This window comes from Lactuca saligna, chromosome 7 (assembly GCF_052625555.1).
Source record: "Lactuca saligna cultivar CGN05327 chromosome 7, ASM5262555v1, whole genome shotgun sequence".
NCBI classification, from domain to species: domain Eukaryota; kingdom Viridiplantae; phylum Streptophyta; class Magnoliopsida; order Asterales; family Asteraceae; genus Lactuca; species Lactuca saligna.
The window spans coordinates 29,978,084-29,990,429 of NC_136423.1; the positions used below are offsets into that span (position 1 = coordinate 29,978,084).

General features: G+C 37.8%; 1 protein-coding gene across 1 annotated transcript; it reads left to right on the forward strand.

Annotated features, from left to right (window-relative positions):
- The first annotated feature begins 9,737 nt into the window (after positions 1 to 9,737).
- LOC145005437 (uncharacterized) lies at positions 9,738 to 12,146 on the forward strand. The gene is made up of 2 exons (XM_078964519.1): positions 9,738 to 9,784; positions 10,665 to 12,146. The coding sequence occupies exon 2, from the start codon at positions 10,685 to 10,687 to the stop codon at positions 11,768 to 11,770; it is 1,086 nt and encodes a 361-aa protein (XP_078820645.1). The 5' UTR covers positions 9,738 to 9,784; positions 10,665 to 10,684; the 3' UTR covers positions 11,771 to 12,146.
- Positions 12,147 to 12,346: the final 200 nt, after the last annotated feature.

Consider the following 12,346-nt stretch of genomic DNA (forward strand, 5'->3'; position numbering starts at 1 on the left):
TGAAAATTTGCGGTGTTACACTTGATTACCACCTCAATACTCCCTATGACCCGATGTCTGACCTCGCCGTAACAAAATGGGGTACTAGACCTCCTTCTGTACAGCTCTCGAAAGGTGGTCGATCAATAGAGAACTGTTTCTGTAGGAGAACTTGGCCAGTGGAAGATAAGCATCCCAACTCCTGCCAAAATCTAGCACATACACCCTGAGCATATATTTGAGCGTTAGAATTGTCCGCTCACTCTATCCATTGGTCTGAGGGTGGTATGTTGTACTGAAATACAACTTATTATCCCCTCTTCATGAATCTTCCTCCAAAACCTGGAGGTGAAGCAAACATCGCAGTCTAAAACTACTGAAACCGACACCCCGTGCCTAACTACCTCCTCCCGAATGTAAATGTCAGTCAATTTTTTTTAGTGAAAATGCTCTCAACAATGGGTATGAAATGTTCACTCTTGGTCAATCTATAAACAATGACCCAGTTAAAATCCACCACACATGTCGTTCTCGACAACTTTGTGATAAAATCCATAGTGATCTCCACCCATTTCAACATAGGAATGGGTAACAACTACATCTTGTCGTGTGGTCTTTGATGTTTGGCCTTGAATTTTTAGAAAGTCAAGCGCCACTCCACAAACCATGCTATCTCTCTCTTCATATACGGAACGAGACAGAGCACTGTGTACAATCAACCAGAGCCTCAATGGTGATTTCCCAAAATACCATGACTTGTTATGTTATGAGATACTTATGAGAGATTACAATTGCATGCTATGGGATAGGCTAAGTATTTCATAAATTAGAACTAGAGTTTCCTGATTCATGATGCCTTAGCCTAGGGTATGTTATTGATTGATATTATCTGCTATTTACTTTGTGTGTGTACCGAGTAAGGAGAAACATGGCAAGAATTTGTAGGGAAAGCTTTGAGTAATCTAGGAGATATACCTAGAAGAGCATTGAGGAATCTAGCAAGAGAGTAGTTTGAGATCAGTGAGGGATAGAGTATTGTGAATTAGGATCCTAGGAGGAGAACTTGGGGTAACTACAGGTTGGTGTGGAAGGTAGTATTGGGCATGTACTACTGAAACCACCGGATCTGTATGCGACCCAAGTAAGAATCCTTAGGATACTAAGGAGCATGTAGGGGTGGGAAATCGAGTGTGAGTATGCTCGAACGAGTCTGATGACTTTTCATGTTGAGTTTTAGAGACATTATGGTGGGTACTCGCCATAACCCTAGGAGCAGTCGGACCAGTGATGAGGAGATCCACAAGATCATACATAAGGAAGTGGCCGCAACTATCAGGGAGGCTATACCAGAGACGTTTGGGTCTATTAAGACCACGTTGATTGAGATATTCGATGAGCGATACATAGTTGTTACTGAGGATGCAGTTGTTACAGCCACCGCAGCCTTGGCTATCGCTAGACCACAGGCAGGTGAGTCGATGTTGTTCCAGCAGTTTAGCAACACAAAGCCACTAGAGTTTGAGGCATGTTTCTATATGTGTTCATGCCTAGAGCACCTGAGAGTTCGGTTTTTGCGGAACCATCTTCAGTTGGGAATGAAGGACTGGTTGATGTTTGTGACTGCTAGCTTTACTCCTACAAATCATGCTGCAGTGAGATGGGAGAGGTTTACACGATTGTTCTGAGATGAGTATGTTCCCAGATGGAGTGGGAACAGTTAGCCTAGGAGTTTCTGTCTCTTAAGCAGAAGACAAAAACTGCGACAGAGATTTCGAGGATGTTTCATGAGAGGGCGTTGTTTTGCCATGAGCATGTTTCTATGGAGCAGGCACGTGTTAGCCGGTATTTGAGCATATTGAGGAGGGATATACGGGAGTTTGTGGCGAACTCGTCATAATAGACATTAGCTGAGCTTCAGACCAATGCCAGGACAAGGGAGATTGAGCTAGAGCTATAGGCCAGAGAGGATGGAGAGTCTCAAGGGAGGGATCGGACACCAGTGTCGTCGTAGCCGGTGACGAAGCGGGCTAAGACTGCTGATACAATAGTTGGGGGCTAGAAGGGTCGCACTTGTGGCAAGTGCGGTAAGAATCATGAGGGATCATGATGGGCAGGGATTTGCTACAAGTGTGGCAAAGAGGGACATATAACGGAGGACTTTCCCAAGGGATTTTCAGTTTGCTTTCACAACAACCAGACCGACCATTGGAAGGCCAAGTTCCCTCAGCTCACTCAGGGATCAACTCAGGGTTCTACTTCTACTGCGTTACGTGCTACTGGTAGTCAGCCGGTGAAGGCCAAGACCCCGAGAGCTTTTCAGCTAACAACGGAGGAGGTCCGCACATCACCTGATGTCATGGTTGGTACGTATTTCCTTATTCCTATTATTTCAAGATTTTTTTATGCTTATACTGTGTTATATATAGGTGCTTTCCTTTTGAGTTATGTGGCTTCTTTGGTGTTATTTGACTCAGGTGCGAGCCGATCTTTCGTGTCTTTGTCTTTTAGTCATCACATTAGTGTCAGACGTGAGGCGTTGAGTCGAACTCTTAAGGTTTCTATAGCGGAAGAGCATACGGTTTTTCGCACTACTATATTTCGGGCGTGTGTATTAGAGATTTTTTGTGTTGAGTTCCCGATAGATCTGGTACCAGCGATGGGTGATGTATGTGTCATAGTGGGCATGGATTCGTTAAGCCGGTATGGAGTTGTGATTGACTGTGAGCGTCATATGGTGACCATACGAAACCCTAACGGGGGAGTACTTACAGTGTATGGTGATGGAACTAGATCTGGGTCAGCTTTCTATTCTGTTACCAGGGCGAGACAGAGTTTACGACAGGGATGTATGGGCTTTATAGCATATGTGATGGATATGAGGGTTGCCATTGAGAAGCCGAGTTCTATCTCTGAGGTTTCCTATAGTGTGCAAATTCCCATATGTTTTTCTCTAAGAATTATCGGGTGTTCCTCCCAACAGGTCGGTGGCGTTCTGGATCGATTTGATTTCGGGTGTGGCGCCTATTGCAAAGGCACCTTATTGCTGCTGGGGAAGGGATTTATCAGACCGAGTAGATCACTGTGGGGAGCACCGATCCTTTTTATCAAGAAAAAGGATGGTTAATACCATATGTGCATTGACTACCGGGAGTTGAACAAGCTGACGGTCAAGAATCGATATCCACTACCGAGGATCGTTGATTTATTCGATCAGTTGCATGGGCATCTTGGTTTTCCAAGATTGATGTGAGATCTAGATATCATCAAATGAGAGTTTGCGAGGAGAATATCCAGAAGACGGCCTTTACGACTCATTATGGGCACTACGAGTTTGTGGTGATGCCTTTCGGGCTCACTAACGAACCTGCAGCGTTCATGGATCTCATGAACTGGGTGTGCAGGCCCAGGTTGGATAGGTCGGTGATTGTGTTCATCGATGACATTTTGGTGTACTTGAGGTCCAGAGAGCAGCACGAGGAGCATCTTCGGGAGATTCTTAGGGTATTGAGAACGGAGAGGCGTTATGCCAAATTCCCCAAGTGTGATTTCTGGTTACAAGAGGTCCAGTTCTTAGGACACCTCGTTAACCAGAATGGGATTTTGGTCAACACGGCCAAGATTGAGGCAGTTATGCGATGGGAGGTGTCGAGTTCCCCATCCGATATCAGGAGTTTTCTTGGCTTGGTAAGCTACTACCAGAGATTTACCAGGGATTTCTCCAAGATTGTCGTTCCTCTTACCAGATTGACCAAAAAGGTTATTACTTTTTCTTGGGGGCCCGAGCAGCAGGCCTCATTCGAGACCTTCGCCAGAGATTGTGAGAAGCTCCATTGTTAGCCCTTCCTGAGGGAGTGGATGCCTTTATAGTTTATTGTGATGCATCAATATCAAGGATAGGTGCCGTGTTGATGCAGATGGGGAGCGTGATAGCATATGCATCGAGGCGTTAAAGCCTCACGAGACGAGGTATCCCACCTACGACTTGGAGTTGGGAGCAGTGGTTTTTGTCCTCAGGATTTGGCCCCACTATCTTTATGGTGTCCGGTGTACCATATATACAGACCATAAGATCCTAAAGTAGTATATGGATCAGCCCAATCTGAATATGAGACAGAGGAGGTGGTTGGATGTGGTGAAAGACTACGACTATGAGATATTGTATCACCCTGGCAAGGCTAATGTGGTAGTCGATGCCCTGAGTCGCAGAGCAGCGAGTGCTCCAATCTGAGATGTAAGCATGAGGATGACGGTGATGACTCTAGTATAAGATACGATTCGAGAGGCTCAGGAGGAGGCAATGAGACCATAGAATTGTACGAGAGAGTGAGTGACTGGGCAAGTATCTGAGTTTGAGACTGATGGTCGAGGGATTATGACCTTCCGTGGGTGGATATGGGTGCCATGTACAGCTGCAGCTCGACGTATTTTAATGGAGGAGGCCCATCGGTAGAGATTATCGATCCATCCGGTGTCCACAAGATGTATTTGGACTTGAAAATGGATTATTGGTGTCCCTGTGTGAAAAGAGATGTGGTGTGGGTGGTCGAGAGGTGCTTTGTATGTTAGACTTGTTGTGACACTTTGGTACTTGTCGGAATTATAACACTTTGGTTGTTTACTTTTGTAGGAAATTATAACACTTGTTGGTACCTAATTGGATGTCTTTTTGTAATTTTTTCCTGCATTTAATGTCATTATGTATTAGTGTTTTTGCATTCACAAGTGTTGGTTTAAAAAAAATAAAAAAGGTTATTACCGGCAATAGAGGGAATTACCGGCAACAATGTTTATAGTGGTAACAGAGGGTACTACCGGTGACAAGAGCATTAGCCGCGACAAATATCTTTGCCGACAACATTTTGAGCAATAGCGATAGAACGGTATCAACGACTTTTTATCAGCGACGTGTTGCTGGTATTGCTTTTACGGGAGGCATTTATAGCCTTTACCGGCGACTTTTGTCGCCGCTAATTCACTTTTTTCTTGTAGGTTTGCTTGTAGAGTTATCATAAATAAAACCTCTTACCCTAAATTGCTTTAAATTTCATGCTACAAAATCAAATTCAAAATCTGATTTAAGTTGTTCTAGATTTCAATCAACAAATCTAATCTTTTTGTGTTTGACCTAATCAAGTCCAATTTGAGTTTTTTCCCTTAATTGATTTAGTGTGTTCTCATCGGTTTAATTTAGTTAACTAACACTATTATCATCTCTATGGTGAGTTCACGCATTTTACACTTTGGATTCTCACATAAAAACGGAAACTTCCATTTAGGGTTACTTCCATCTACATCCATTTCTCATCACTCAAATTAATTTGTTCCTTGTTATTGTAGTTCAAATAAAGATTAGAGGTTTTGGATTGGGTTAAAAATAAGGTACTTTTTTGAGTAGTTTAAGCCAATTATATATCTGTGTTTTTCAAGAAATAAGCACAAGTTCAAGCACCTTGTTTAAAGACTAATAGTTTGGCTATTTGACCAACAAAATACGTGGTGCCTTTTTTTCTCATTTAATCAACAAATTTCAATCTTGTATACATACCATCCCACGAATGCTTTCACCATTTTATTTATCATGCATTTGTTGGTAAACTACAAAAAGCTAAAAGATTTTCAACCACTTTGTTCATATTGGGATCTCACTGAGTTACTAATTCATTTACTGGGCTCTGAAATCTGAATGTATGTAAAAGACTATTCTATCTGTTCATTCTTGTTTTCATGTTCTTTTTCTCCTACCTCATTTTCTACATCTCTTGTATCTTATGTTGTATTAATTTATTTTGCTTTTGCAAACTTAGGAATTGACAACACACAGAGTATGAATAGAAACCAGAACAATGATGATGATGATGATGATGGTGATGATGATGATGATGATGATGATGATGATGATGATGATGATGATGATGCATCATCGTCTAGTATGAAGAGGGTCAAGACCTGTGACAATTGTGGTGTGGCAGCTTGGTTAAACCTTAACCATGATGTGCTTTTTTGAGTTATGATGCAACTGTGAGTTTTTAATTTTTGCCTAGACCACCCTTGTTGATTGCTATCTCTCTTGAAGATGATAAGAAAAAGAAAAACTATTGCTGTATGCGGGACTTTGAACGAAGAAGTTTTGAAACCAACATTCCTCTTTCTTCTTGTGTTACCTATTTTGGATTAACTTGTGGTTGCATGATGTTGTTCGAGAATTCATGCCACAACTTCTGGCTTGTGAATCCTATCACACGACAACAACTTTATTTCCCTGCTTTCCCTTTATATGTCGATGCTCATCCAAAAAAAAGGGTATCCTTGTCTTTACACCTTCAAAATCTAGGTGGGTGTTTCTTATTTTATTTATTTCCACTAGTAAAATATCGTTTTACATAGAGGGCAAATGAGGTTGGAATCATGTTTCCTCGACTCTCCCCATCTTTTATTTACATGCTTTCAATGTGATGATCTATACACTACACACCAGTTGTTTATTTGAATTAAGACTCAATCCCAACCCAAAATTGTCCTTCCTCATAACTAATAATTTTCTGGAGCCAGATTGGAAAATTCCAGAGTTTTAAGTTCGGTTGAAAACCTTTGTATCATGTATTGTTGTTAAGCTTTGAACAAGAAGGTTCTAAAACTAGATTTTGGTAAAAGGAAATGGGTGTTGCTAGAAAAGACAATAGGATAATATGCATTTTTTGTTAGCAAAAATGATGATTCTGTTGTTGCTGCTATTAAAACGATGATGTGAGAGTCATGGGCTGACCCTTGGGCACTATACCAGATCAATAAAAATCTCTATCGTCACTACTTCCTTAACCACAAAGATATGTCCAGCTTCTTCTTGTTCTAATATTAAAGTCTAGTTGTTTAATAAAAATATCTTTGTCGTTACAACTTCCTTAACTATGATGAAACTCGACCATACATATTTTTTTATGCAAAGAGGTGGTTCTTCCCTCATGAATGTTTGAAAGTTAATCTCTTAAATGATTGATGACATGTTAGCCATTTTGTTAATGCTTTTATGATGGATTGTAATATTCCCATATGTAGAATATGTAGAATATTTTCAAGAAGTTAAGAACCACCCTTGTATTTGTGGTATAGATTGGATTTCTCAACTTATTATTTAAATGTTTGATTGTCATTTACACTTTTTCTTAAGATAGGGGAAACCTAACATTAATATCTAATCTTTTACGAGATTTGATGCCCTTTTGTGCCTAATGCATCATGTGTCGCATGCTGGCATGTTGTTTTAGGCGGATGAAGGACCATTTGATTGGTCTTTTAGTGAGTTAGAAAGGTTAGGGATAACAATTACCTTAAATTTTAGGGTGTTAAACTCTCTAGATACTTACATATATTTGTGTATGTATGTGTGACACACACACAAAAATTGTATAAACACATACAACATGCATGTAAATTATTTATTTAAAGATCCATTTTCCATCAATTAGTCATTTAGAATAATAGAAGGTTATCTTTGATGTTCATTTTGCAACCTGTGTGCTCCAACATGACAAAATTCTCATCATTCCATATTATTTCAATCCATACTCACTATATCCTTTTTCAAGGAAGTTCCTTTTGTTAGTGATTTTATATCACTAATATTATTTAAGTGTAATGGGATCATTTTGTTGATCAATATCACTTTGATAATTATTAAACAAATTAGGGTGGTGCGGAGTGCATATTTATTTAATTTTGTCTTTGTTAAAAGTATACTGCTATTTAGGGCTTCGCCCCTAAACTGATGGGGGACAGGAGGCAGCGCCCCTTGGGAGCGGGGTCGAAGGGGCAGAACCCCTGGCTGGGTTATGTGACAGTTTTTGGACAGCATGTTGCATTAATGTAACTATTTAATGGCAGTTTTAAGATAGTAAGTTTAGTTCCTATTATATGTTTATTTTCGGAATCAGATGGGTGGCGTTAACAGTTGGAGGACACTTTTAAGACAGTAAGTTTAGATGATTACTTTATGTTTTGTAGCTCGTTTTTATGATAATTTTCTGCAATATTATAGGGTGTTCAACTGCTTCATGGGGAGTGTCCTTCCTCTATTTGTTTCTTCGTAAAACTTGGACTTAAGGTAAGCCATATTATGTTGCCACTTTAGTACATTATTGTGGAAACCTCTTATCCAAGAATGTGTGAATTGATCTTAGGACGCTATATAAAGTTTGCTCCCTGATTTTGAATGATATATGTACTGAAAAATATTTATATCCTACTGTGGAAGGAGTGTTTAGGATGTATTGCATGGTTTTTTTTTATATGATGTTTTGGTATGAATTGAGTGAATAGGTTTATGCTGGTGTGAGAAGTGTGATTTTATTGTGTTTTGTGATGATATATATCTTATGTTTTTTGGAAACAAGTTGTTAATGATGATAGGACAATACATGATAGAGATTTGATATGCTTTAATGGTATGATGATGTGATATAAATGTTTATATAGTGATGCAATATGCTTTAATAGTATGGTGTTGTAATATGCATGATTGTATAGTGATGTGACATAGTAGTACGGTGATGTAATACGCATGATTGTATAATGATGTGATATAGTAGTATGGTGATGTAATATGCATGTTTATATAGTGATGTGATATGCTTAAATAATATGATAATGTATTAGGTACACTCATGTAGTGATGTATTATGTAATAATTAAACGAGGAAAATTATACATAATAATATGAAAAGTAAATGTCCCTTAATATGTAAATTAATAACAAATTAATAATGGGGGAAACACACTTAGTGGGGAAAAGTAATCAACGTAAACTTAGATGTCTATCCTATATGGATTGTGTGATGACCTAGTAGGTTGAAAGAGTACCTATAGGTAAAGAGCTTAATCCAACATTGAAGTCAAGTGGGTTTTCTAGACCATCATTCGGCACATGGTCCATTGATACGAGGAGTGGAGTGGCATTAAAAGTTGGAGGACGTCAGTACAAACATCACGTTTGTGTAGGAGATATATAAGGTCGGAAAGATAACAATAAGCATCACTATCAAACAACAACGCATGTACTTGTACATCCATCATCAGAGTAATGAACGAAACAAACAATAGAGATGATAGTCATGTCTCACTTAGTGCATTAGTCTGAGCCGGTCACACTAGTAGTGAATGTCATATTCCTTTTAGTATTATGGAAACCCAAGTATGATGAAAAATAATAATAAAATTAATTGCAATAATGAATTAATAATAATAGTATTTAAAAGGGTGAAATATTATTAATCATTGGAAAGAAGAGATAATGGAAGTAGGGTTAGGGTGGACCCAACCTTATTTTTATTTTTTTAATTATAAATAATTAGAAGCTATATAAAAAAATAAAAGAAAATAAAAAGGGAAGGAAAATCATTTTACATGAATTAAGGACAAACCATGAAATTTAGAAACTACAAGGACCATTTGTATCAAAAAAAAATTAATTGGGACTAAAAATTATGACTTTTGTTCACTATATGGACCAATTATGTAATTTTGCTTATTTTTTATTATTAAGTTTTGTAAATAGGTAAACAGGAAAAGGGAAAATTATTAGAAAATGTACGATGTCTCTTGATACGGATCAAGACCACCGATGCAATAAATACTTAGAGTATCTTCCTTATAATAAAATCAACACTAGGACCAATAATATGAATTTGGACAAACCAAAGGGACCATATGTGTAAGATGTTAACCCTCAATCCTCATACACTGTCTCACTCTCTAAAATATGTTTTAAAAAAAATACGGTCAACGTAGTACCTTCATCATTCGCTCGTTGCAGGTATTTTTCCTCTTTCGCTATTCTACCTCAGTGGTTTTCTTATTTTCTTTGCTTGTCGAGTTATCTTAACTAAAATTTCTTACCCTAAATTGCTTTAAAGTTCAGGCTACATAATCTAATGCAAAATCTGATTTAAGTTGTTCTAGATTTCAGTCAACAAATTTGATCTTTTTGTGTTTGACCTAATCGGGCCTGATTTGAGATTTTACCCTTAACTGATTCAGTGTGCTCTCATCAGTTTAATTTAGTTAATTAACATTGTTCTGATGTCTAGTCTCTATGGTGAGTTGCCGCATTTAACACTTTGGATCGTCACTTGAAAACGGGAGTTTAAATTTAGGGTTACTTTTTGATAACAACCATTTCTCATCACTCGAATTTATTCCTTCATATTGTAGTTCAAATAAATATTAGAGGATTTGGAGTTGGGTTAAAATGAAGGTACTTTTTTGAGTAGTTTAAGCCAATTATATATCTGTGTTTTTCAAGAAATAAGCACAAGCACAAGCACCTTGTTTAAAGACTATTAGCTTGGCTATTTGAACCAACAAAAAACTTGGTGCCTTTTTTTTTCTCATTTAATCAACAAATTAATATCAATCCTTGCGTTGTATATATATATACCATTTCATTAATGGTTTCACCATTTTATTTATCATGAATTTGTTTTGAAACCCCAAAAGGCCAAAACAACTTCAACCAATTTGATTTCATTGGGATCTCAGTGAGTTACTATGCCACTTACTGGGCTCCTGAAATTTTAAATGTAATAAAAGACTGTTCTGTTTGTTCATTCTTGTTTGCATGCTCTCTTTTTCTTACCACATTTTCTACAACTCTTGTATCTTATGTAGTATTTATTTTCCTTTTGAAAACTTAGGAATTGAAAACACACTGAGTATGAATAGAAACCAGAACCATGATGATGATGATGATGCATCATCAACTCGGACAAAGAGGGTCAAGACCTCTGACAATGGTGGTGTGTCACCCTGGTCAAACCTTCACCATGATGTGCTTTTTTTAATTATGATGCAACTGCGAGTTTTTGATTTTTTTTCATTTAGCAAAGTCTGCAAGACATGGAGGTCATTCGCACTATCTAACAAGAACATTTTTATGGAGTCCAGACCACCCTTGTGGATAGTTATCTCTCTTGAAGATGATAAGAGAGAAGATAATAAGAAAGAGAAAAATTACTGCTGCATGCGGGACTTTGAAAACAGAAGATATGAAACCAACATTCCCCTTCCTTCTCGTGTTACTGTTTTTGGATTTACTTGTGGTTACTTGATGTTGCTCAAGAATGCACGACGTGACTTCTGGCTTGTGAATCCCATCACTCGACATGAACTTCATTTCCCTGCTTGCCGTTTATATGGCGATGATTATCCTGACAAGGGTATCCTTGTCTTTTCACCTTCAATATCTAGGTGGGTGTTCCTTATTTTATTTGTTTCCACCAGTAAAATATGGTTTTACATAGAAGGTAAACGAGGATGGAATCATGTCTCCTCGACTCTCCCCATCTTTGATTTACATGCTTTCAATGGGAAGATATATACACTACACACCGGTTGTTGTTTATTTGAATTAAGACTCATTCCCAACCCCAAATTTACGTTCCTCATAACCAAGAATTTTCCCGAGCTAGATATGGAAACTCCAGAATTTGTAAATTCGGTTGAAAACCTTTGTATCATTGATCGCTCTTGGGAAGCTTTGAACAAGCAGGTTCTGAAACTAGATTTTGGTGAAATGAAATGGGTGTCGCTAGAAAAGACAACAGGAGAATATGCGTTTTTTGTTAGCAATTATTATGATTCTTCAGTTGCTGCTATTAAACCTGAGTTGTGGGAGTCGTGGGCTGATCCTGAGGCACTATCCAAGATCAATAAATATCTCAATCTTGACAACTACCTTAAATCTTATGATCCTCGACCTAGCAGGTTTTGTTATGCAAGTACGTGGTACATGATTGTTTGAAAGTTAATCTCTTCAATGATTGATGCCATGTTAGCCTTTTTGTTTATGCTTTAATGATGGATTGTAGAATTCCCATATGTAGAATATTTTCAAGATGTTAAGAACCACCATTGTATTTGTGGTGTGGATTTGGATTTCTCAACTTGTTATTTAAAACTTCGATTGTCATTTACCCTTTTGCTTAAGATAGGGGCAACTGATTATTAATATCCAATCTTTTATGAGATTTGATGTCCTTTTGTGCCTATTGCATCACATGTCGCGTCGTTTACATGTTTTATGCGAATGGAAGACCATTTGATAGTCTTTTGGTGCGAGTTAAAAAGGTAAGGCATAATATGTACGTTAAATGTTAGGGTCTCTGTATACTTACATATGTTTGTATATTTGTGTGTACACACAACATGTATGTAGATTATTTATAGAAAGATCCATTTTCGTTTAATTAGTCATTTATTTGGAATAATAGTAGGATATCTTTGATGTTCGTTTTGCACCCTGTGTGTGATCCTACATGTGAAAATTCTCATCATTCTATATTATTTCATTCAATACTTACTAGTATATCCTTTTCAA